This window comes from Vipera ursinii (genome assembly GCF_947247035.1).
Source record: "Vipera ursinii genome assembly, chromosome: 3".
In the NCBI taxonomy this organism is placed as follows: Eukaryota; Metazoa; Chordata; class Lepidosauria; order Squamata; family Viperidae; genus Vipera; species Vipera ursinii.
Window position 1 is genome coordinate 52,917,927 of NC_139516.1, and position 21,191 is coordinate 52,939,117.

General features: G+C 40.5%; 1 protein-coding gene across 1 annotated transcript; it reads left to right on the top strand.

Annotated features, from left to right (window-relative positions):
* Window positions 1-278: 278 nt before the first annotated feature.
* CSF1 (colony stimulating factor 1) lies at window positions 279-20,386 on the top strand. Its single transcript, XM_083357735.1, has 8 exons — window positions 279-462; window positions 6,800-6,936; window positions 13,373-13,435; window positions 14,012-14,176; window positions 15,081-15,246; window positions 17,051-18,042; window positions 19,475-19,536; window positions 19,903-20,386. The coding sequence occupies exons 2-8, from the start codon at window positions 6,811-6,813 to the stop codon at window positions 19,955-19,957; spliced, it is 1,629 nt and encodes a 542-aa protein (XP_083213861.1). The 5' UTR covers window positions 279-462; window positions 6,800-6,810; the 3' UTR covers window positions 19,958-20,386.
* The last annotated feature ends 805 nt before the right edge of the window (window positions 20,387-21,191 follow it).

Here is a 21,191-nt window from a genome sequence, read left to right on the forward strand (position 1 = left end):
GGTCGGGGGGTGGGAGGGAGCAAAGAGGTTGTCAGGTGTACTGCTGTCCACGAACAAGAGGCGCGTTGCGCGAGAAAGGGCGGCACGGCTCGACCGAAGCTGTCCCCGGGAGTCACCCGTGCTCGGAGAAAAAATAAAAGAGGGGGCGAAACCGGCAGAAGGGAACGACAGTAAAGCTGGCGCCGAGCCAAGGGTACTTTCCCATAAACCACATGCTTCGGCGCAGCTCTTTATAAGCACGACCTCCGGGCAGCCAGCAGTCGGGAGGCCGTCTTTCCTGGGGATTGTTGTCACGGAGCGGTAGCGCCAGCCCCCTCTCGCCGGCCGCCTACCAACGGGAGCGGGACTAATTTGCAAGGAAAAGGCGCGCCCTCTGGCCCTCGCGAAAGCCGGACTTGAAGCCCCACCACGGAGCCTTGGCAGTGCAAGTCCCCGGGATTAGTAAGCGCGCGCACGGCGAAGGTAGGAGCCCTTCGGGGACGGCGTGGTTGTTAAACGGGACCGAGGCTGGCGGCCGAATGCTTTTCTCCTCCGGCTGGTTAAGAGTATCGGAATAAGTAGTGGCTTCATCAAGCAGTTGCGCAAAGCACCCAATTCCTTTGCAGGCGCTCACGCTTCGGCCCAGTTGCTCTGTCCGTTGGCTCGTTTTTTTTGTCTTGGGCGGCTGCGGGGGGGCCTTAAAATCTCCGCTGGAGCATTCCGCTTAGGAGTTATTGCCGAGTAAGAATGAAAAAAACAAAACAAAACAAAACAACGAACCGCCGTTGCAAAACGTAGGCTTTCTACTAAACGGTGAAGGTAAAACGGCGCTGACGGTGGCTTATCCCAGGGGTCTTCAAACTTGGCCCTTTTATGACTTGTGGACTTCAACTCCCAGCAAAGCTGGCTGAGGAATTCTGGGAGTTGAAGTCCACAAGTCATAAAAGGGCCAAGTTTGAAGACCCCTGGCTTATCCCTTCACTGTTGAGGCGGGCAGGGCAGGATTCTCTTGTTGCCCTCTTGACTTCTTCCTCCTCTGGGGCATTTACTAACCTCTGCTTGTAACTGGCTCCAGGCTCTCTCTTCCCCCCCCCCCCTCTTCGTTGTGCTCACCCTCATCTTTCACGCCCTCTCCTGTCAAGCTGCACAAAGCTGGTCAGAATCTTTGAAGCCCTTCTTGAGGAACTGCTCCTCCGGCTCCAGCTGGCTAATAATGTTTGTTTGGAACCAAGGCCCGAAGGAGAGTTTCGAATAAACATGCATTGTGGTCCTGAATAAGTTGCTGTAGTCTTTTGAAATCGGCAGCACTGAAATGCACTCCCGTTGCTTTCTTAGGGCCACCAGCGTGTAGCCAACTGAAACCAGAGCTTTAAATATCGGTTGCAGAGTGGATCTGTTTGCCTAGCCTCAGATGAGGGACTTGTCAAATTTGGGGATAAACTTTTCTCCTGGTATGGAAGTTTTAGAGCACCGTAGGATTTTTCTGTTGTGCAGTACTCAAGTCTATGAACCGTTTGGTATTTAAAGCCTTGAAACTTTTCTTCCTGTATAGTCTTTCTGATTTCTCAGAGCTTAATTTGAACCTGTTTTTGACAAAACAGCGCGTACTGAAAAAGAAACCATGGTTAAAACGATACACGGTTGCCAAGCCCTTATAATGCAGTCATTCTGAATGGGTTCCATCAAAGCAAGCCAATAGTGTGAGGCAGGTTGGAAGTTAATAAGCTCTCCCACAATGCCTGGTTAATAATTTTGTGCATCCTCAGATATGTTGAGTAAGAGCGTGGGAAGTGAAATTTGTAGGCCTGACTTTATATACTAAACACTTCAATTGTCTTAACTACTTCAGTTGTGTGAATGCAACTGTTCTGGTTTATGGCTTAACCAGAATTGGCTACATACACCAACATGTTCTGCCACAATTAAGTAAAATATGATTTAGTGATGTAGTTTTAACACTTCCTGGTTAAACAGTGCTCCTAGACCTTTATTCCCAATTTGAAAGTGGTTTGCCACTGCCTTCTCCCTAGGGCTGAAAGAGAATGACTCACCCAAAGTCATCCCAGAACTTTTGTCCCAATGCAGAATTAGAATTCACACTGGTTCCTAGCCTGGTGCCATTAACCACAATACTTGGCCAGCTTTTGTTTGCAGGCAGTTAAGCTAAACAAAAAGCTAAACTATTTGTTTAAACTATTTTAACTGTCTGAAACTAAACTACAGTCAGCTGTGTCAAGAATGAGAAGGTCAATTAAAAGATCAATAAACGTTAACTCTTTCATTAAATTGCCTCTCCTTCAACAATATGCTTACTTACTTAAGTTACTGCCCAGGGCCAGTTGGTCAGTCTTTGAGGCAATTGGCTGGCTTGTTCTTTTGAGCGATATCAATAGAAGAGAATGTCTGTACTGCAGGGTTGAACTGTAAAGTCCTTCTGAAGTTCTCTCTGAGCTCAGTGGTTTTCTTGCAGATGTTTCTTAGACAACCAAGCAACATCATTATTATTATCAACATCAATAGTTTTCCTTCACCCACTGCCAGAAATCACCTGGGATTGGGTGAAGATGAGTTGTTCATCCATGCTTTGTATAATCTAGCAAAGGTCTTCCTTCCTTCCTTCCTTCCTTCCTTCCTTCCTTCCTTCCTTCCTTCCTTCCCATTTTTTTAGTAGCAATCAGGTTTGGGGCATATTTCTGTTAATGTTAAGATCCTATAAATCTATTTCATTTTTCAAGCTGGCCTCCCAGGGCTTTTCTAAGTGATCATATTAATCACAAAGCAAAATTCAAAGTCTTTTCCAAATCTTTTTCTCTCTCTCTCTCTCCTGTCGTCGTCCTCTTTGGACTCTCTTGCTAAGTTCAGTGAAGAAATGATTGGAAGCCTTTTGGAAGATTCCCCAAGATCATAGGACAATGCCTTTGGGATGACACGGCATAAAATAACCCTTATATTGTTCTGGAGAAACAGGACTTTTCTTGTGGACAGCAAGGTGCCAAGGATAAGGGGAAGGAGCATGCAGTGGCGTCAGCCCATTGGAGAAGAGAGCTGTGCGTAGGATCCAAAAGTGAAAAAGTTATGAAAACCAACAAGAGAGAACAGCTGGAAGATGTAATTGAGCCTTCTGAGCCTTGTCTAACATTGGGATGACAGGAGTTGTGCTCCAGTGTATTTGGAAGGATCAAACTAAGTGGCTGAAGTTGCAGAAAAGCAACTATTCTTTTCCATAGTTGTTGCCTAAACTTGAAAGTTGATATGAAGCATGGTAGAGAGGCCACTGCCAGGTTTATTGGTAGGCAAATAAATACTTTTAGTGACCTAAGAATAGGGTTAGCATAGGGCCCACCAGACCATCTTATTGGTCTTACCAGACCATCTTATTTATCTCTTGAAAAACCTATATGCGGGTCAAGAAGCAACAGTGAGAACTGGACATGGAACCACTGATTGGTTCAAAATTTGGAAAGGAGTCCGGCAAGGCTGTATACAGTCACCCTGCCTATTTAACTTATATGCAGAGCACATCATGAGAAAGGAAGGGCTAGATGAATCAAAAGTTGGAATTAAGATTGCCGGAAGAAATATCAACAACCTAAGATACGCAGATGATACCACTCTAATGGCAGAAAGTGAAGAAAAACTAAAGAGCCTCTTGTTGCGGGTGAAGAAGGAGAGTGCAAAACTTGGGTTGAAACTTAACATTAAGAAAACCAAGATCATGGCATCCGGCCCTCTCAATTCCTGGCAAATAGATGGGGAAGAAATGGAGGTAGTGACAGATTTTATTTTCCTGGGCTCCAAGATCACTGCAGATGGGGACTGTAGCCAAGAAATTAAAAGACGCTTGCTGCTGGGGAGGAAAGCCATGGCAAATCTAGACAGCACACTAAAAAGCAGAGACATCAACCTGCCAACAAAAGTGCGTATAGTCAAGGCTATGGTCTTCCCAGTTGCAATGTATGGCTGTGAAAGTTGGACCATAAGAAAGGCTGAGTGCCAAAGAATTGAGGCCTTTGAACTATGGTGCTGGAGAAGACTCCTGTGAGTCCCTTGGACTGCAAGGTGATCAAACCGGTCAGTCCTAGAGGAGATCAATCCTGACTGCTCTTTAGAAGGCCAGATCCTGAAGCTAAAACTCAAATACTTTGGCCACCTAATGAGAAGGAAGGACTCACTGGAGAAGAGCCTAATGCTGGGAAAGATCGAGGGCAATAGAAGAAGGGGACGACAGAGAATGAGGTGGCTGGATGGAGTCACTGAAGCAGTAGGCGTGAGCTTAAATGGACTCCAGAAGATGGTAGAGGACAGGAAGGCCTGGAGGAATGTTGTCCATAGGGTCGCGATGGGTCGGACACGACTTCGCAGCTAACAACAACAGGGCCCATCAGATGGCACTAATGAAAAAAGCATGTATACCTCTCCAAATCTTTATGCCTTCTAGTAGCTGCCCATAATTTTGCAGTCTGGATATAGAAGCCCAAATAACTGGTCTTGATCTCTGAGGAATAGAGTAAATTTTGTTCTGGAGCATTTTCCTCTGTTATTCCTAGTATTTATAGATACATGATAGATTTATAGATTGGAAGTCCTCTGCAGAATATTCAAACAATTTTTTATATCCTCACTTGCTAACACCTATTAAAGTATTTGAGAACCTTTTTTTTTAAAAGGCTCAAATGTCCTGCAGAGGATTGCCAATCATCTAGTGCAAGTGAACTTTCTGGAGATGATAGTGGCTATCTCAGATCATTGCTTTCAATGCCTTAAATGGCACAGAGACTTTAAGTGGGGGCCTAGAGGTTAGTCTCAACATCTAGGCTGGCTCCTGTGGGAGAAAGCTGTGGTTTGTAAATCCAGCTTTTTCAAGTAAGTTCCTGGAGCTGCCTTGTCTGTTGGTGGTTGCTGCAACTTGGTGGTCTTCTATCTTTTAATTCTTAGCCTTCTTTTTTCCACACTGCTGTTCTGTATATTTGCCCTCTATTTGGAACCATTTCATATCCTGCTAAGACTATAACGTCTGGGGCTTTTCATGTTTTGGAACACAATGCTTTGGAAAGCAACAAAAGATAAATACCCATTTTTAGCATCTGAAGTCTGTTTTGAAACAACAGCAGTTTCAGAAGATGCTGAAGGGGAAATTCCAAATTGATCTGGGGGACATGAGTAATTTCCTTGGAAAATAAAAGGGCATTGGAAAGATATGGAGAAGAAGAAGAAACTGGGTGACTTTGGGCCAGTCACATTCTCTCAGCCCATCCCACCTCACAGGGTTGTTGTTGTGGGGAAAAATAGGAGGAAGTAGGCAAGTTGGATATGTTTGCAGCCTGGAATTATACGAAAACAAGAATAAAGGCAGAAAACAAATACTTTGAATGTCTGTCACTTAAAGGGTTAATTCTGGCTGGCTGGGCTAAAACATGCTTTGTAATATTTGAATGATTTCTTGTTAAGGATTTGTTTACTTTTTAGAGTTTACATAGTGATTGCATTTAATTATTTTATGATTTGGTAGTATTTTTGTTAGTTGTTTGCAGCCATTATTATTAATTATATTTTAATCCCACTTTTAAATATAATTCAAAGCAGCAAACATGCTTAATATTCCTCCATCTTACGTTCCCCGCAACAACGTGGTGAGGTGAGGGACTAGCCCAGGGGTCTTCAAACCTGGCCCTTTTATGACTTGTGGACTTCAACTCCCAGAATTCCTCAGCCAGGCCAAGTCCACAAGTCATAAAAGGGCCAGGTTTGAAGACCCCTGGACTAGTCGAAAGTTGCCCACCCAGCTTTTCTAAATAAATGTGGCACAGAGCAGGGCTGCAATAGACATCTAAAAACTGAACTTAGGGAAATTGAGCTGAGAGCTGCAGTACTTCATTATGTTGGAGCAAGTATTTTCATCTGCACAAGGAAGGGAAAAACCAGCTTTGTCATAGAACAGCAGGGAATGTGCAAACCATCTGAGCTGTAACAATGGGGGAAATTCCCAGCTTGGCTACTTGTCTGACCTCTTCTTTTCCTAATAAGAACACCAGAATGGAGGTGGAGGGAGAAAGGAATGCTTGCAAACCAGAGTTTAACTCTTTAGAACTTCCTGAAAAAGGTTCCTGGATTGTTCTATTAAGTGCACTTTAAATCACTCTTGGGAAATTCATGTCTTAGCAGCAGTGCTGCCGTGCTTTGCTGAATAGATGTGGCGGGCTTCAGAAATAGATATAGTCCAGAGATTTCTGCACTCATGGATGCCAGCAGGATGGAAAAGAGTTATTGTTGGAGCCGTGCCTGATATGTGGTAATTTGATACGGTCCGTTCCAAGCACAAATTGGTCTGAAGCAAAAAGCCCGGTGGGAAAGTACAAATAGTAGAAGGAAATATTACTGCGATATTTTAGCACTGACTTTAAAAAAAAAAGCTACACTTTTAAAAAATTTTTTTACTAAAGCTCTATGCAATAATGGATGGTAATTCTGAAGACAGTACCAGTCTTTGCTAGTCAGATGCTGTAGCAAAGGGCAGTGGGGGAAGAGAGAATGATTTCCCAGCAGTTGTGGTTTGGAAGGAAGATGTGTGGCAAACCACGGCAGGAGTGAGGAGTCCTCTAAGCTGAGGAAATTCTTTGGCTACTTGTTTAAGAAAAGTAAGTAAGTGAGAGAAGGCACACCACATTAGCCAGACATGGATGAGTTTAGGACATATTTTTGAAGTACAATGTTGATTTACATTAGAAAGGAAAAATTATGAAATTTAAAGGCTTGCTAAGGACAGCCCTATCTATAGCAGCAGAGAATGCAAGGCTCTAATATGAGACTTTTTCATCCACAGCACAGGAAAACATGGTTGCCTATGTGCTATTAGCCTTGTTTCTTCTTGTAACCTGCGGAATCCATGAAACAGAACAGAATCATTTTGGTTGCCACCGGCTCATCATGGCATCCCACCTTAAGAACCTGACTGACTTGGTGAGTTTATAAATTGTAAAGTAAGAACGTGATATTAAAAGAATAGTGACGTTAAGAAGTAACATTATATGGACCAGATACCTGTGCTGATGGTAGCTCGGTAGTAGATTTCCAGCTTAACAGTCAGTCTGGGTCTGTATTAAATAAAGTTATAGTAGTACCTAACTTCCAGCGTTTTATGTTGTTCCCAGTCCCTTTAATATTAGGTTCAGAAAGAAAGTGATTCTTTTATATAGTATGTGGTACCAGACAGCAAGAAAGTGGAGTGGACTCTGAAATTATCTTGGCACTTTTCTCACGCTTGCAAATGCTTGGCCATTCTTAACACAATAAACCTGTAAAGTAGTTTTGCATTATATCCCTAGTGCCAATGTAGATTCTGACTGAGAGCAACTTGCTAGAGATTCCTACAGAGGTTGGCTGGGGTCTTCCTAATTTGTAGCTCAGTTTCTTTGATTAGTGCACCAAGAGCATTGGAAGAATAAATATGCAAACCAGGAAGGGGGGGGGGGAAAGGCAGGGTTTGTGCATAAATAAAAGTTACTTAGAATTCTGCCCAAATAATTGGTTATATTACACATATAACCTTTGATTGGTTTAAGATCTCTGTTGGCAAATTATAGAAGGGATGAAAAACTATGAAAAAGAGAGGTGAAGTTTCCAAGATGTGTATGATCCCTGGTATTTTTGTGATCACTCATCCTAATATCGAATTCCAAGATCAGTTGGGCACTGCTGCCTACATGGCACACTAAAGTCAAGTTATTGGGCAGCTTATTTTACTTCCATTTAGTTTATTTTGTGGTTTATGTCACTTTAGCAGTATTACCCATTATCTCTCCTATGCTGCAAGAAAATGAAATTGCCAAATATATACTGTTGTAATAAGAGCTGTATGAAGTTCCTACATCCCTGTCTTTGGTTTCCTGCTGTTTAAAGCCAATTTAGAATGGTCTGATCAATTGGCTATTTGTAGGACTGATGTTTAGTCCATTTTGCTATATTTGCATTGACATGCCATAATAATTTATTTTATGAAACAAATTTATATGGCCGCCCAAGCCACCTACAGTGACTTCAGGTGGCTTACAGCATTAAAAATTCAGGACATAAAACCCAGCCACCAGACAAGCTGAGCACAGCTTGGAATGCACTGAGATTAGGGCAAAACCCTTCATGAATATTTTGCTGCTATTTCTTCACCTGATCATTACTCTGGGTTATTTCCCCATCTAAAGACTTCCAGCTTTTTAAAAGTTTATGCTTTTTAAAAGTTTAGTTGGAGGAATAATCCAGAGATTATATACATAATTGATGCAGGCTGGATTTTCTAAAGCTAACATAACTGACAAGTTATTGGTCAGGGTGATCTAGAGCTGCAAAATGTTAGAAGCAAAAAGTCCTGGAATCTTGATTTTGTCTAAACCATTAATAAACATTGGGAAATCTCTGCTGCAAGAATTGTTTTTATAACTAACTCTCAAAAATCTTGATACTTTTGTTGCCTACAAAATTCCCAGGGGCTTTACAGAATTCTGATTCAAATAGGAAAGATTCAAAACAATTATTATTTAGCTAACAAAAATGTGAAGACGAAACTGTCTCCGACCAGAGGTGAGGCATTGTTCTAGGGACACTTCTGAAAGCATTGTTCTAGTCTTGTTTCTATCTTGCCCATTTTTATACACTTATGGGGTGAGCATATAATGATATATTTTTATCCTGTATGAGAGTGAAAAATATTTGAACTGAATTTAAATGTGAATTTATTCAAGTCTCTTTGCCATCCTGAATCCTCTCTATTCTCCACCATTCCTTGACCAGTATTGAAAATCTAGCTCAGACGTCCCTAGTCCTCCCACAATTCAAGGCAATTATGGCCATGTTAGTTGGATAATTGTAGGAGTTTACATCTCTTGTCAATACACCCAGACACCACCCAAGTTATGGAGAACAGTTCTTGCCAATAGCAGGCTAGTCTTTCACCCAGAGTCTGCTCTCTGTAACGTTAATGAGATGGCTCTTCGGTCTTAATATCTTTGTGCCATATAGCACTAGATTCTGCAAAAACTTAACAAGAAAGCCTCAACGTAATAAGATGAATAATACTTCAATGTTTTGATTATCCATATTTATTACAAACAGTCCCTATTAACAACATCTTGTAAAAATAAATTGTTTTTATTTTTTGACTTTGGGATAAACCTCCCTAAAAAAGGAATGTTGAGTTGCTTAGTGTTCCTCTTCCAGAGTTCAGTTCTCTCCCTAGGGAAGCAAATTCCTGCCTGTCTGAAAACATCTTGATTGAAATATGTATATTAAACAGTGCTGAAACACCTGCTATCGCTTACATATATCGATTGCCAAAGAATATTCACGGAGCATGATGTATTTGTGTTTCGTTCTTTGTCCCCCTTGGGGATTTTAAGGCAATGGGGTCTGCTGTTATCACATTCCATCTTTTAATAATGTATAGGTCCAATGTATAGCTTCACTAGGCAAGCCTAATGAAGATGACTGAGATTCCATATTGCAATGCTATTTGGGATAGTTTTGCTCCTGTAACCTGAAGAAATAAGAGTCCTCTGCTGCTTGTAGTCTGGATCCCTGCCGCTCCTTCCTGGTAGTGAAAGTTTCCAGGGAGCTGACAGAAAGCTGGTGGTGGGAAATGCATCCATCAGAGAGGAAGTGTTACCATGTGCTTAGGCAATGGCGTCCGCCTTCTTCAAGAAACATTTCTAAACTCATTTTCTCAGAGTTTCTCAGAAAACATTCTGAGCAACTATCAGCCTGTCTCCAAAATTCCCTTTTGAGGAAAGGTTGTGGAGAAAATTATTGGGCTGGAATTGCATTGGGCCCCGGAAAAAAATAGAGGACCTGACCCATTTCAGTCTGGTTTCAGGCCAAGATTCAGCACGGCACAGCATGGATTGTGTCCATTGATGATCTCTAATAGGACTGGGATAGGGATAAGGTAATCCTCCTTGTCTTGCTTGATTTCTCAATAGCTTTGGAGATCATAGAACAGTCTTCTGATCCATTTCCAATTGTTAGGAGTAAAGGGCACAGTATTACAGCTGTTCACCTACCCAAAGAGATGGCTTCAGTCAGTTGCTAGTGAGAAATCAAATCTTAGATCTCTGAAGTGAGGAATTCCCCAGGGCTTGCTACTCTCCCAGTCCTTTTCAAGATCTTCCTGAATCTGCTAGGTGATATCATCTGGATGCCTGGAGTCAGGTTTCATCAGTATGCTGACAATGCCCAACTGTATAGCTTGACTACTGGAAAATAACTGATGTCACTGAAGTTTGTCCAGTAATCTGGAGCTTCCCCAGGTACGAAGGGGAGTGAACTGGTTTGAGATCAACCCCAATAAGATGGAGTAGCTGTGGAATAGAAGATAGGCCGCTTCCAGTGGGTTTCCTTTGATTAACTTCAAACTGGGGTACATTTCCCTGTGCAAATTTAATTTAGGGGGGAGGGTCATAGCTTCTACTTGAGCAGTTGGCAGATATGGCTAAAAAGCCTTTTGCTAAGCTACAGCTAGGATGCCAATTGTAACTCTTCCTGTAACCGCAGACATTACTCGCTGTCATTCTTGCCTTAGTCACCTTTCATTTGGAATATTGTGATATGTAGCACTGTCCTTGAGGAGCATTTGGAAAATGCAGCTGTGAAGAGAGATAGTTTGGGTGGTGATGAATCCTTTTGAAGGCACTCCTGTGACACCTTTACTCCAAGAGGTCTGTGCCAGTTGGCTTCTGAGTGTAGTTCAAGACACTGGTTGTGGTTCATGGTTTGGGGATATCTTTGGATGCACCTTTTTCCCATAACAAGGTTTCCCACACTCTGAAGTATACCTGCTTTGGGGAGGTGCAAGCAGAATCCTGGGGAAGTGTGAAGAACCTTTTAGCTACATTATTAAAAAAAATCTACCTTTCATTGTATTGTTTTCATTCTTTATAGGTGTTCATGTTGGTGTTTGGATTTTTGGGGAAGGTGTGTACATTAAGATTACACTAAAGGGAGGTGTGATGGCGAAAGGTTTAAGAAACCCTGCCTTATAACATCTGCCTATTCAATAAGACCAGGCAGGGTGGACTTCTGATGTGCCCCTTCATTTAGAGATTGCCATCTTTGGGGACCCACAGAAGTACATTTTCAGTTGCTGCCCTTCTTCTCTGGAGTAACATATTATCTGAGATGTGATCGGCTTCTTCTCTTCTGAATGTTAGAAAACTGATGAAAGCAAGGTTGCTCATCAATCCAGGGAAATTGGGTTGCTATAGTGCCCTCTTCATTGGGAGAATAAAGTCTCCCTTGCTGTTAATATTTTTTAGTCTCAGCTTCTGGTTCCATAGGAACATCTCTAGTCACTGATTTAACTTGATTCTATTTTTTATTCCATTTATATGTTAGGAAGCTGTCTATCACTCATTGCCAGGAGTTGGAGCAGCCTATAAATCCTGCAGACAAACCAATAAATAAATAATAGGCATCGGACTTGAGAGCAAGTCTTAGTTTAATAACAGGTCGATAATATCTGGTTCGTAGAGGTAATTTATAGTTTTAAGTTTTAACTTATTTTTTTTAATGTTTCAATTTTAATGTTGGAAAGGAATAATACATTATTTACTTTGTTTATTTAAAAAGTGCACTTATTTTTCAGTATCTTTTCTAGGCCAAGCAGAATGAGTCATTTGTAACTCATACTATTTCTCAAATATTACGCTGCCACACCTTAATGATATTGTTTGAATAAAATGTACTGCTGATTAATTTTGCAGCCATAAATAAATTTTAGGATTAGTTGAAATATCTTTACTTGGAGCCAAAACTTTGATGATTCCAATTTCAAATATTATGGAAGTATTATCTACTTATTTGGCACTATTTATGGCATTTTACTATCATAAAAATCTCTCTTCCTTACTCGCAAAGAGAATACAGATTTTGGAACAGAGAGTGGGATTTTCATGCCACTTAGATTTAGGAAAAGAATTGGATTATCAAAATGTATCTTTAAAACTCCATGAATTCCCCAGTAGAATGCCTTTAAATCATTTGGGCAGTTGCAGGATTAACTGTACAAGCAATTTTAATTATGCTTGTCATGTTTTAACAATGTTCACTCAGAAACCTCATTGCATCATCTTATTTCAGTAGCTGTTTCAAAAGCTGAATTATACTTGCAGAGATACTTGAATTTGTAATACTGTTTTTCATTCTAGTGTGATTTTTCTTACTATACCTGGCAAAAGCCCTAATGATAGAATTAATCAAAGCAATAAATGGTTTTTAATTACCATTTGGAGTTAACAAGAAAGGACGTTTTACAGCCCTTAAAGTACTTCTGGCAATCATAAAATATTGCACTCACTCATACACACACACACACACACACACACACACACACACACACACACGCATGGTCCCATGACTGCATCTGGGCACTTGGCAACTGGCTCACATTTACAACTGGTTGCAGTGTCCTGCAGTCACATGACTGTAATCTGTGATTTTTTTTCCAGTTTCTGGCAAAAAAATTCATTTGAGATAATGAATTCAGACTTATGACCATGTGATAAGCTTAACGTCCACTGTAAAACTAGTCATAAAATTGGATCCAGTCATGTGGGTGCTTCAACTTTGCAACTGTCCTGATTTGCGACCAAAATTTTGGTCCCAATTGCAGTTGTAAGTCAAGGATTACCACTACATACTGTAAATTCATAGTCAGATATGTTCAAGCAAGAGAATGGCTATGAAATGGATAATGTGATTCCCAGAATAATAGAAATTGTATAATTACTTCCCTGGTGATGTTGCTTGAAGAGTCTTTCAGCAGAAGTATCCAGAAAGAAGAAACTGGTTTCAGTTGCCAGAGTTTCATTTGGTTAACTGGTTGAGGCCTAGTTGTTGCTGTGCTGGCTTAGAACCCATTTTGGCAGAATCAAAAAAATCCCCCCCCCTTTGGGCAAGTGAGAACAGGCTGAAGATGCTAAACTCAAAACCGAAAGTGATGTTCTTAAACTGTTTATCATTCTTGGGATAGTGAGCCAAGCTTTCTTTCCTCATCGATTTCCTGCTTGCCTTTTCCCAAGTTGCTCTGTGACATTGCTAGTGATTGTTTGGGGTCTGATAGTGGAGCAGTCGCTGTGCCTTTTTGACCATCCCAACTCTGATCAGTCACTGTGGTTAACTCTGAACCATTCCCTGATTTATCTCTCCTAAACACCTATGTTTCACTTTTCCTGCAACTCCCTAAACAAATTCTAGGTTTATGCAAGGAATTCAGTTCTCTAACCTTGTTATGCTGTCACTAGTGTTTACGTTTGTCGTAGATATCCTGGCTTCCTTGGAGCATTCTTTGGATTCATATAGCTAAAACAGAGTAAGATTAATGGACATTTTACCCTGTATTTTTTCATTACAGATTGATAGTCAGATGGAAACTTTCTGCCTGCGATCTTTTGAATACGTAGATGAAAGTGAGCTGGTAAGTTGCAGGAGTCTTGCCCTGTATTCAATTTGTCACATTGCCAATTAGAATTTATATAAGAGCTTCTAATGTCAGACTTTGGAGCAGTGGATTTCAGTGTGTTTTTTAAGATTTATTTTTTTCACTACGAGGAATTGTGAGTATAGTGCTGACCTTTGCTTTAGTTTTGGGCTTCTACATATCTTTCCTCTTCCTCTAGCATGGTCACTACTACCCAGCAGCCAATATCTTCTGGGTAGTCCTGAGTCCTGTAAGATGTTAGAGACGTCATTAATGTCTAGTTTTTCATCTGGTCCATGGTGAGCTCTCAGATAAAATACCCCAAGAGGAGTTTAGGAGCCTTTGATGCTGTTGTTCGTTTGATTGTCTTACCTCTTTGGACCATTTATAATTGAAGACCAAGCAAGAAGACGCTATTGATCATCTTCAAGGCTATTTTTACCCCTTGTCCCTTTTTGGAAAGAACAGGTGCTAACAACGAGAAAAAAATAGTACTTAATCTGAAGGATGCTAACTTTTTCATATCAAAGCTGAATATTTTCATTGCTGACATCTATATTTATTATCTTCTAGGGTAATACTGAATGCTTTCTCAAAGCAGCCTATAATCCCCTGAAACGTATCATTGATAGCATTACATTCTACAATAATACTCCAAACTATCTGAAATTCCGTCTGATAAAGGACTTATACCTGGAACTTGCAAGATGCGTTAAGCCTCCCAATGATAAGAATCAGGTAAATTTTATTGATCAGTTTTGCAGTCCTCAGAAATAATACTAATACATTTAATGAGACTAAGAAGCTGATTGACAATTGACACCTAATATTAGAGCTGAGGATGCTGAGGAGAGAATTGAAAAAAATGCTTTAGTGTGTCTCGCCTTAAATTTGCCTACCTTTAAAGAAACCAAATATAGCCGTAATATAACCTTAAAGAAGCCAGATATAACCTTAATCACATTTTTAGGCTTCACATACAGATGCGTAATTTTAAAGTACCTAAGGGCAGAAAGGGAGTTAGTTTGGTGTCTTTGAAGCAATGGATAGGTTTCAGACAGCTGCTTCTTCCTCCAAACGCTTGCTATCTGCAATGGGAAGGAAATACTTCCAATTTAACAGCTATAGCTTTATCTTTGGTTGGAATCCTTCTTACGCTGGCCTACGGACAAAATATGCAAAATATGCCTGATATCATTTAGGACCAATCAAACTGACTCAAAAAGGCATGCAATCATCTAAATTCTCCAGAACTTTTCATCAATTTAAATGGTCCCCAAATATGAGAAAAAGAAGTATTAGGAAAATCCCCCAAATAACCAATGGGATTTACAGAGTCAGTCTGGAGACAGAGTTAATGGACTGAATGTTTAATATGTTGGTATTTGATTATGCTTAAGCTTTAGGGACTGAAGCTACCTAAGGGACTGAGGAAGTATTTGCTCTATCCCATATCAGATTTTATTGATACGTTGGATATTCCTTGTAGGATCTTCAGTATAGAGTTGAGAACAGGCCTTGCTTATAGAAGTAGAGACACTAGTTTTGTAGTTGATTGGCTGGTGATAATTTCTTATGCTGTCATAGATAAAATAGCTAATTTTATTTCTTTTCCCCTCATATTTTTTGTTTACTCTGAAAGAAGTGCATCAAGACTTTCTCCCTGACTGCACAGCAGACTTTACAACTGGTGCACAAATATTTTAGCCAAGCCAAGCAGTTTCTGAGCAAGAATACATTCACAGATGATTGTAGTGGGGTCTTCCAGAAGTGTTTGGAATCACAGGAAAAGGAGATTGTTTCTCCAGGTAAACAACTCAAGACTTTTCAGATGTGCATTTCCTGCCAATAGTTTGGCACAGAGTTGGGAAGTGATGATTTTAAATTGGGTGAAGCATTTTGTGGCTTTCATATATGTGCATTTATGTTTGTGTAGCAGGCTTCTCTGTGCATTTATACTTTGCAAGTGTTGTCTATTGTCTGCTGGAATGTAAGTCTTAGAGGTCAACAGGCATCTCATTTGAATGGAAATGCAGTGGGCCTCAGTTTGAAGTAAGGACAACATTGAATCTGTTTAAGTCTGATCTAGCTGCAGATTCCTGACTCATATGCATATATAAGAGCTGTGATGGCACAGTGGTTAGAATGCAGTATTGCAGGCTAACTCATGCTCTCTCCAGGAGTTCGATTCTGACCGGCTCAGCCTTCCATCCTTCCGAGGTCTGTAAAATGAGGACCCAGATTGTTGGGGGGGGGGGGGGCAATATGCTGACTCTGTAAACCGCTTAAAGAGGGCTGTAAAGCACTATGAAGCGATATATACAAGTCTAAGTGCTATTGCTATTGCTATACAGCAGGATGGTGTGGATTTTAACAAAATGTCAGTTGAAGTTCTTCCCTTCCCCATTACCCATTGTTCTGTGTTAATCAACTTTAATATTTCTCTATTTTCTTTGCCTTCTATATTTGGCTTCTGTTAGCGTTGAGAGAAACTTCAAGCAGTATGTATTAAAGACTGCCTAAAAGCATTCCATGGAACCCTTTGTAATAGATAATTACTTTTGTTCTAAGTATCTTCATAATCAACTTTCAATTTTCATAATAAATTTTCAAAACTGCAGCATTTCTGCTTAAAAATACAAGAATCCTAGAATGGTGCCTGACCACCAGAAATGGGATCTTTTAATATGGTGGCAGAGAATTTCAGATATATTCCTGAGGTGGACCTCAAATAGACGGAAAGGCTAAGCTGCAAAGATGGGAATAAGTTGAGAAGACATTGCATTCGTATCTAAGTAGTGTTTCTGTGTGTTTGTGTGTCCCTGTGTGTGTACATACACCTTTCTATTTTTTAAATTCAGCTTGGAAGGACCATATAAAATGCTTGAATTCCTAATGGTCCTAGCATTATTCAGAAATAATTGAATGGAATCTTTATGGCTGGGCTTTTGTACACTTCTTAAATCTGCTTCCAAATAAATCTCATTTTTAGTTTTATTATTCCGAGATCCAATGACATAACGGCTTCAGTCTTTCTGAATGGTTGCCAAGGAGAATGCAGTCACTGTCTGACCTGAAAATCTGTCTTGAGTTCATTTGTGTTTTGTGGCAGTTCATGTTGTATGTCTGTGCATGCAGCACCTGTAGTGACATAGACAGTTTACTTGTAGCCATGATTATCCACATTGCCATCCCTATGTAGAAATTATTATTCCCTTTGCTTTGATTTTCTAGACAATTGAATCCTGGTCTAGTGCTTGGTCTCAATTATATATGATTTCTCCGTAAATTTTAGTTGCATGAGCTCTCTTTTTTTTGGTGTTGCTACCCCAAGCTAATCTTTACACTGTTTCCTCCATCCATCCATTCATTCATTAATCTTACATCCTCAAAGTTCTTTCTGGATCCTTCTGCTGGTTGCCTTGCCTTGTTTCAGTTTAACCTGTAGTTTTTTCTGTTGCTTTTGGCCATGATTTGAAAAAAGGCTGAAATCTGGTGTTGGCATGGTAGCTTAAAGAAAGTGTCTTATTTGAGCTTAATGCAATCCTTTGGTTCTCCTTGCATCTTAAGCTGGTTACTCTATGGCCATTCTCTCTATCTGGATCTTTTCAGGTGTTGTTACTGCTCTGGATTGCAACTGTTCATCTACAGGCCCGATCAATATAGAAGGCTCGACATATCTCATTCCAACTTCTGAGTCTTTCTCTTCCATTGCAGACCAGCTGGATAGCAGGAAGACAGCTGTCAGCATTCTCCAGCTACTAAGGCTTCCTGATACTACTCAAATTCTTAGTGGGTTAGAGAGCAGTACCAGGTCTAGGGTGTCTAGAAGCACTGATAAAAGCCAAGAAACCACTGAAAACATGGATTTGGGGGCTGGCATTGATGCCATATTACCATCACCGTCATCATCTTCTCTTTCTGTCCAGAAACATTTGGAATCCACGGAGACCAGATCTCCCTCCCTGGATTCCAGAGCTGGTGAAAGCCAGAAAAGATCTGATGAAATAGCTTCTCAGCATCTCCCTCTTTCTGACTTAGCCAAGTCATTTCTCAATCAGCAATGGTTTGAGATAAAAGAAAAAACTGAGGCCACTCCAGGACTCGCATCTGATCAGGATATCACTGTTGCCAGCAGTGCTTTCAGCTTAACTCTGACATCATCTTCCAATTTGGAGCAAATAGACAGCTCTAGTGTGCCTCCCAGTGGCAGTCTCCATGTCCTGGGCCACAAAGATCCTGTCTCTGCAACACAAGATCCTTCTTCTAGCTTTGTGGTCACCACAGAGAATTCCTCACCCACCAAACATATACTCCTGGGGAAAGCAAAACAAAGTAGCAGAAGTAGAACCTCCAAAGCACTGCAAAACACCCAGCTGCGAGAGAGACGAGAAGAGGGTCTGGCCAAGGACAGGGAATCGGAGGATAGTCTGCTGGGACCCAGCTTTGATCTGAACTTCATTCCTCCGAACGCAGAGAAGCACATCAAGAAGTCAGAGCCCAGAAATATCCAAGGGACGTCTGTGACATATGTGGTGATACCCAGTGTCTTGGGAATCCTGCTAACCCTGGGTGGCCTGCTGTTCTACTTGCATAAGTCCAGGGTAAGGTTGAGTCCTGCCTTAACAAATGTACATCTACATTCCTTTCCTTTTTCTCTTGGTGGCAAATTTCAGGCACAGAGTTTCCTGAAGATGGTAACGTAGAACTGTCATTTAGAAAGGAGTGTAGCTTCTTGGCAAAATACATGCTTTGCAGGTTCAATCCTTGCCATCTCAAAATAAGTCTGGAAAACCAATAGTGCTAGGTATGAGCAACAGTGTTAGATGCAAAATAGTTCTTGTGTCCCTCAGCAAAAACGCTTTCCTTGCTTTTCCATTAAGTATTTCCCGGAACTCATCTTACGTTTTGTTTGCTGTTGTAAAATACCTTCTTTCTCCTTCTGTTTTCACTGAGATGCAAAAAAATAAATAAAAAATAGCTAGGTTTGTGGGGTACATCTTATCTCGTGCATGCCTTGCAGTGGTAACTCTGTCGTGGGCCACCTTCAGTCCTAGAGCTTCCTACACCACAAGATGCAAGCATTACTTAAGGCAGACTACTCCCCATGCTGCCCAGCACCACAACTCAACTTCTTAAAAGTCCTTGGCTGTAAAAGTATGGTGCTTAGAACTGATGCCGCTGATGAGTGGGAAGCGCATCCCGTGATTCATCTTTTGATTCTTAGAATTGGGATATGGTTGGAAATTGTTACTAAGTAGCTTGAAAGTCTTATGGAGTTGAAGAAAAATTATAAATACAATAAATATTTCTCCAGGTTGAACAAGAGAAGATATCGTTGCATGTTAGAGACAATGTTGACCTGCACTAGTATTAAACGAGTTGCATGTGTCATTACTTCATACATTATGTAGAAGAACTGCTTCATAGGAAGGAAGAGGAAGGAAGTTATCTATTGATTTGTTGCGCTGGCACAGTCTATCTTCCAAGGCTGAAATCTCTTCCTGCTTATTTCACAAACAGTTTGCATAATGAAAGAAAAAAGGGACACATTCAAGGACTGGCTTTGACTGTGCAGGAGCAGCCATAGCTACTTTTTTCTTACCGCTATAATTTATCACTGTGCATAAAGAGAGGGAGTCATATTGAAAAATCTGGAAGTAGTGATGATAGAATCTAATGTTGGGCTTGACACGTAGCCTTAAAGGTGCTCTTTACCTTTAAATGACACGCCAAGAAACCACACTCTGAAAGTGTGCCGAGCAAAATTAAATTTGATTTAAAAGTTGGTATATGCCCAGTAGTATGGATGCCTTCCATATGTAAAGACAACTGTTAAGTTTGTTGGTAGCACTCAAACCACGATAGAAGTGTTTTCTTGGAGTAGTTTTCAGTTTTCCATTTCCTCTTGGGATAGCCACAGCTTTTATTTGGAAGTCCAGTGCCACTTATACCAGTAGCAATTCAGTCTGCTCATGGTTCATTCAAATTAGGATTCTCTGCTCCACTACCCAATTCCTATTTTCTTTCATACAGTTCCTAAGGCAGAGGTGGACACAGCAGATGGGGAATAATGTAGGAAGAACAGAAGAACAAAGGTAAGAAACTAGAAGATCATGAAGCCTGCCTGTGTAACTAGATTTTCTAATCTGTTAGCCTCTTTTCTATTTTAGATCAGTCATTCCTGACATATAGGTCCTCTATTTCTCGCTATGTATTTCAGATTCCTATGTTTAAACTCATTGAATTGTCCCTCAGGAAAACAAAGGTCTTAAATGTACTCCTGTGGGATAGAATCTGTTGGGCCTTTGTGTGAATGGACCAGCTGAAATGCGTTGGGCTACAAATTGAAAGGCACCAGGTCATAGAAAGTTGTACAAAATATTGACTAGTAAATCATCACAGTTCTTCCTCTTTGTCTTGAAGTTAAGATTCCTGTTCTTTTTTTTCTTTTTTTTTTGTAGATCATTGCGTGGAGGGGAGGGACACTTGGAGTTGCAGATTCAAAGGGAAGTATGAGGTAGGTTATCTTTTTAATTTTCTCAGAGGAAAATAAGTTTTTTGGAGGGGTTATTATGTTTCCTGTCTTACAATAGTTACACCATGGATTTGCATAAACTTGGTGGGCAGTTTTGAATACAGTTTGCTATGAATACTAAACGCTAGGGCCAGAAAGGAGAATACTACTGTCTTGTCAAGAATTTTAGATATATTTTGGAAACAAGATGCTGGATTAGTCAAGCCTTAGCAGATGCCCAAGAATTAACTGGATGCCGATGGGCACATGCAACCTGCTACCTTCTTTCTGCATAGATACAGGTTTCCTGTAAACTATAAGTAGGTGCTAGGGAATGTAGCTATGTCGTTAGGGGTAGCAGCAGCAGATAGACATCAACTTACAATCCATTCTTAGTCTGAAAAAAAAATCTGCATTCTTATAGGACTGCATTTTCTGAGGTCAAAGGTCATGCATGAGAACTAAAGTTGGATCTTTCCATATGCCTTACCAAAAGTTATTAAGTGATTTGTAATAAAATAATGGCCTGTACTTTACCTCTTAACTCATTGACACTTTTGAATTAAACAGTGATGGCTCTTCATATCTTCTTATTTCCAGTTGCATCATTCCTTTTGAAATGAGAAACTGCCTGGGGTTTTGGACTGAAAGCCCCACTTTCAAAGTACTGTTCTGTTGCTATTATTGAGAGAAATTGCACAAAGGAAAGTCTGGAACTGAAGCCACAGCAGTACTTTTCCATGAAGACTGTTTTTATACTTTTTTTTAATGGGAAGGAATTTATCAGGAAATGGACGCTATTTATTTCTGGTAGCCAAGATTGGTATTCATTACACAAGTTGCCCTTTTTCTACCATTCAACCAACAAACGAGCTTAGTCTGCAAAATCGCTTCTACGATGGAGATGGTCTACTAAGAACTACTGTGCCTATTCCATTCTGAAGGGGAACAGATTTATTAAATATGGATTCTGCAGTTTGAACAGCCATGCTAAACATGAATGAAAATTATCTGCTTCTTTTAGAGCTTCTGGTCTCTTGAACTGCTGAAGACTTCAGGACCTCTGCCTCTTGTCAGCTATTAATTTTTAGGCACTTTGTCCATCTCCTAAGCTTTGTAGGTTGTAAAGTACAGTTCTGTGCATAAACCCATCCAGTTAGCACTCTATATAATCTAACACGCTGTTCAGAGAAAGTTGCTATCTACTTTTCCAGGAGCTTACAGTTTTATTCCCAG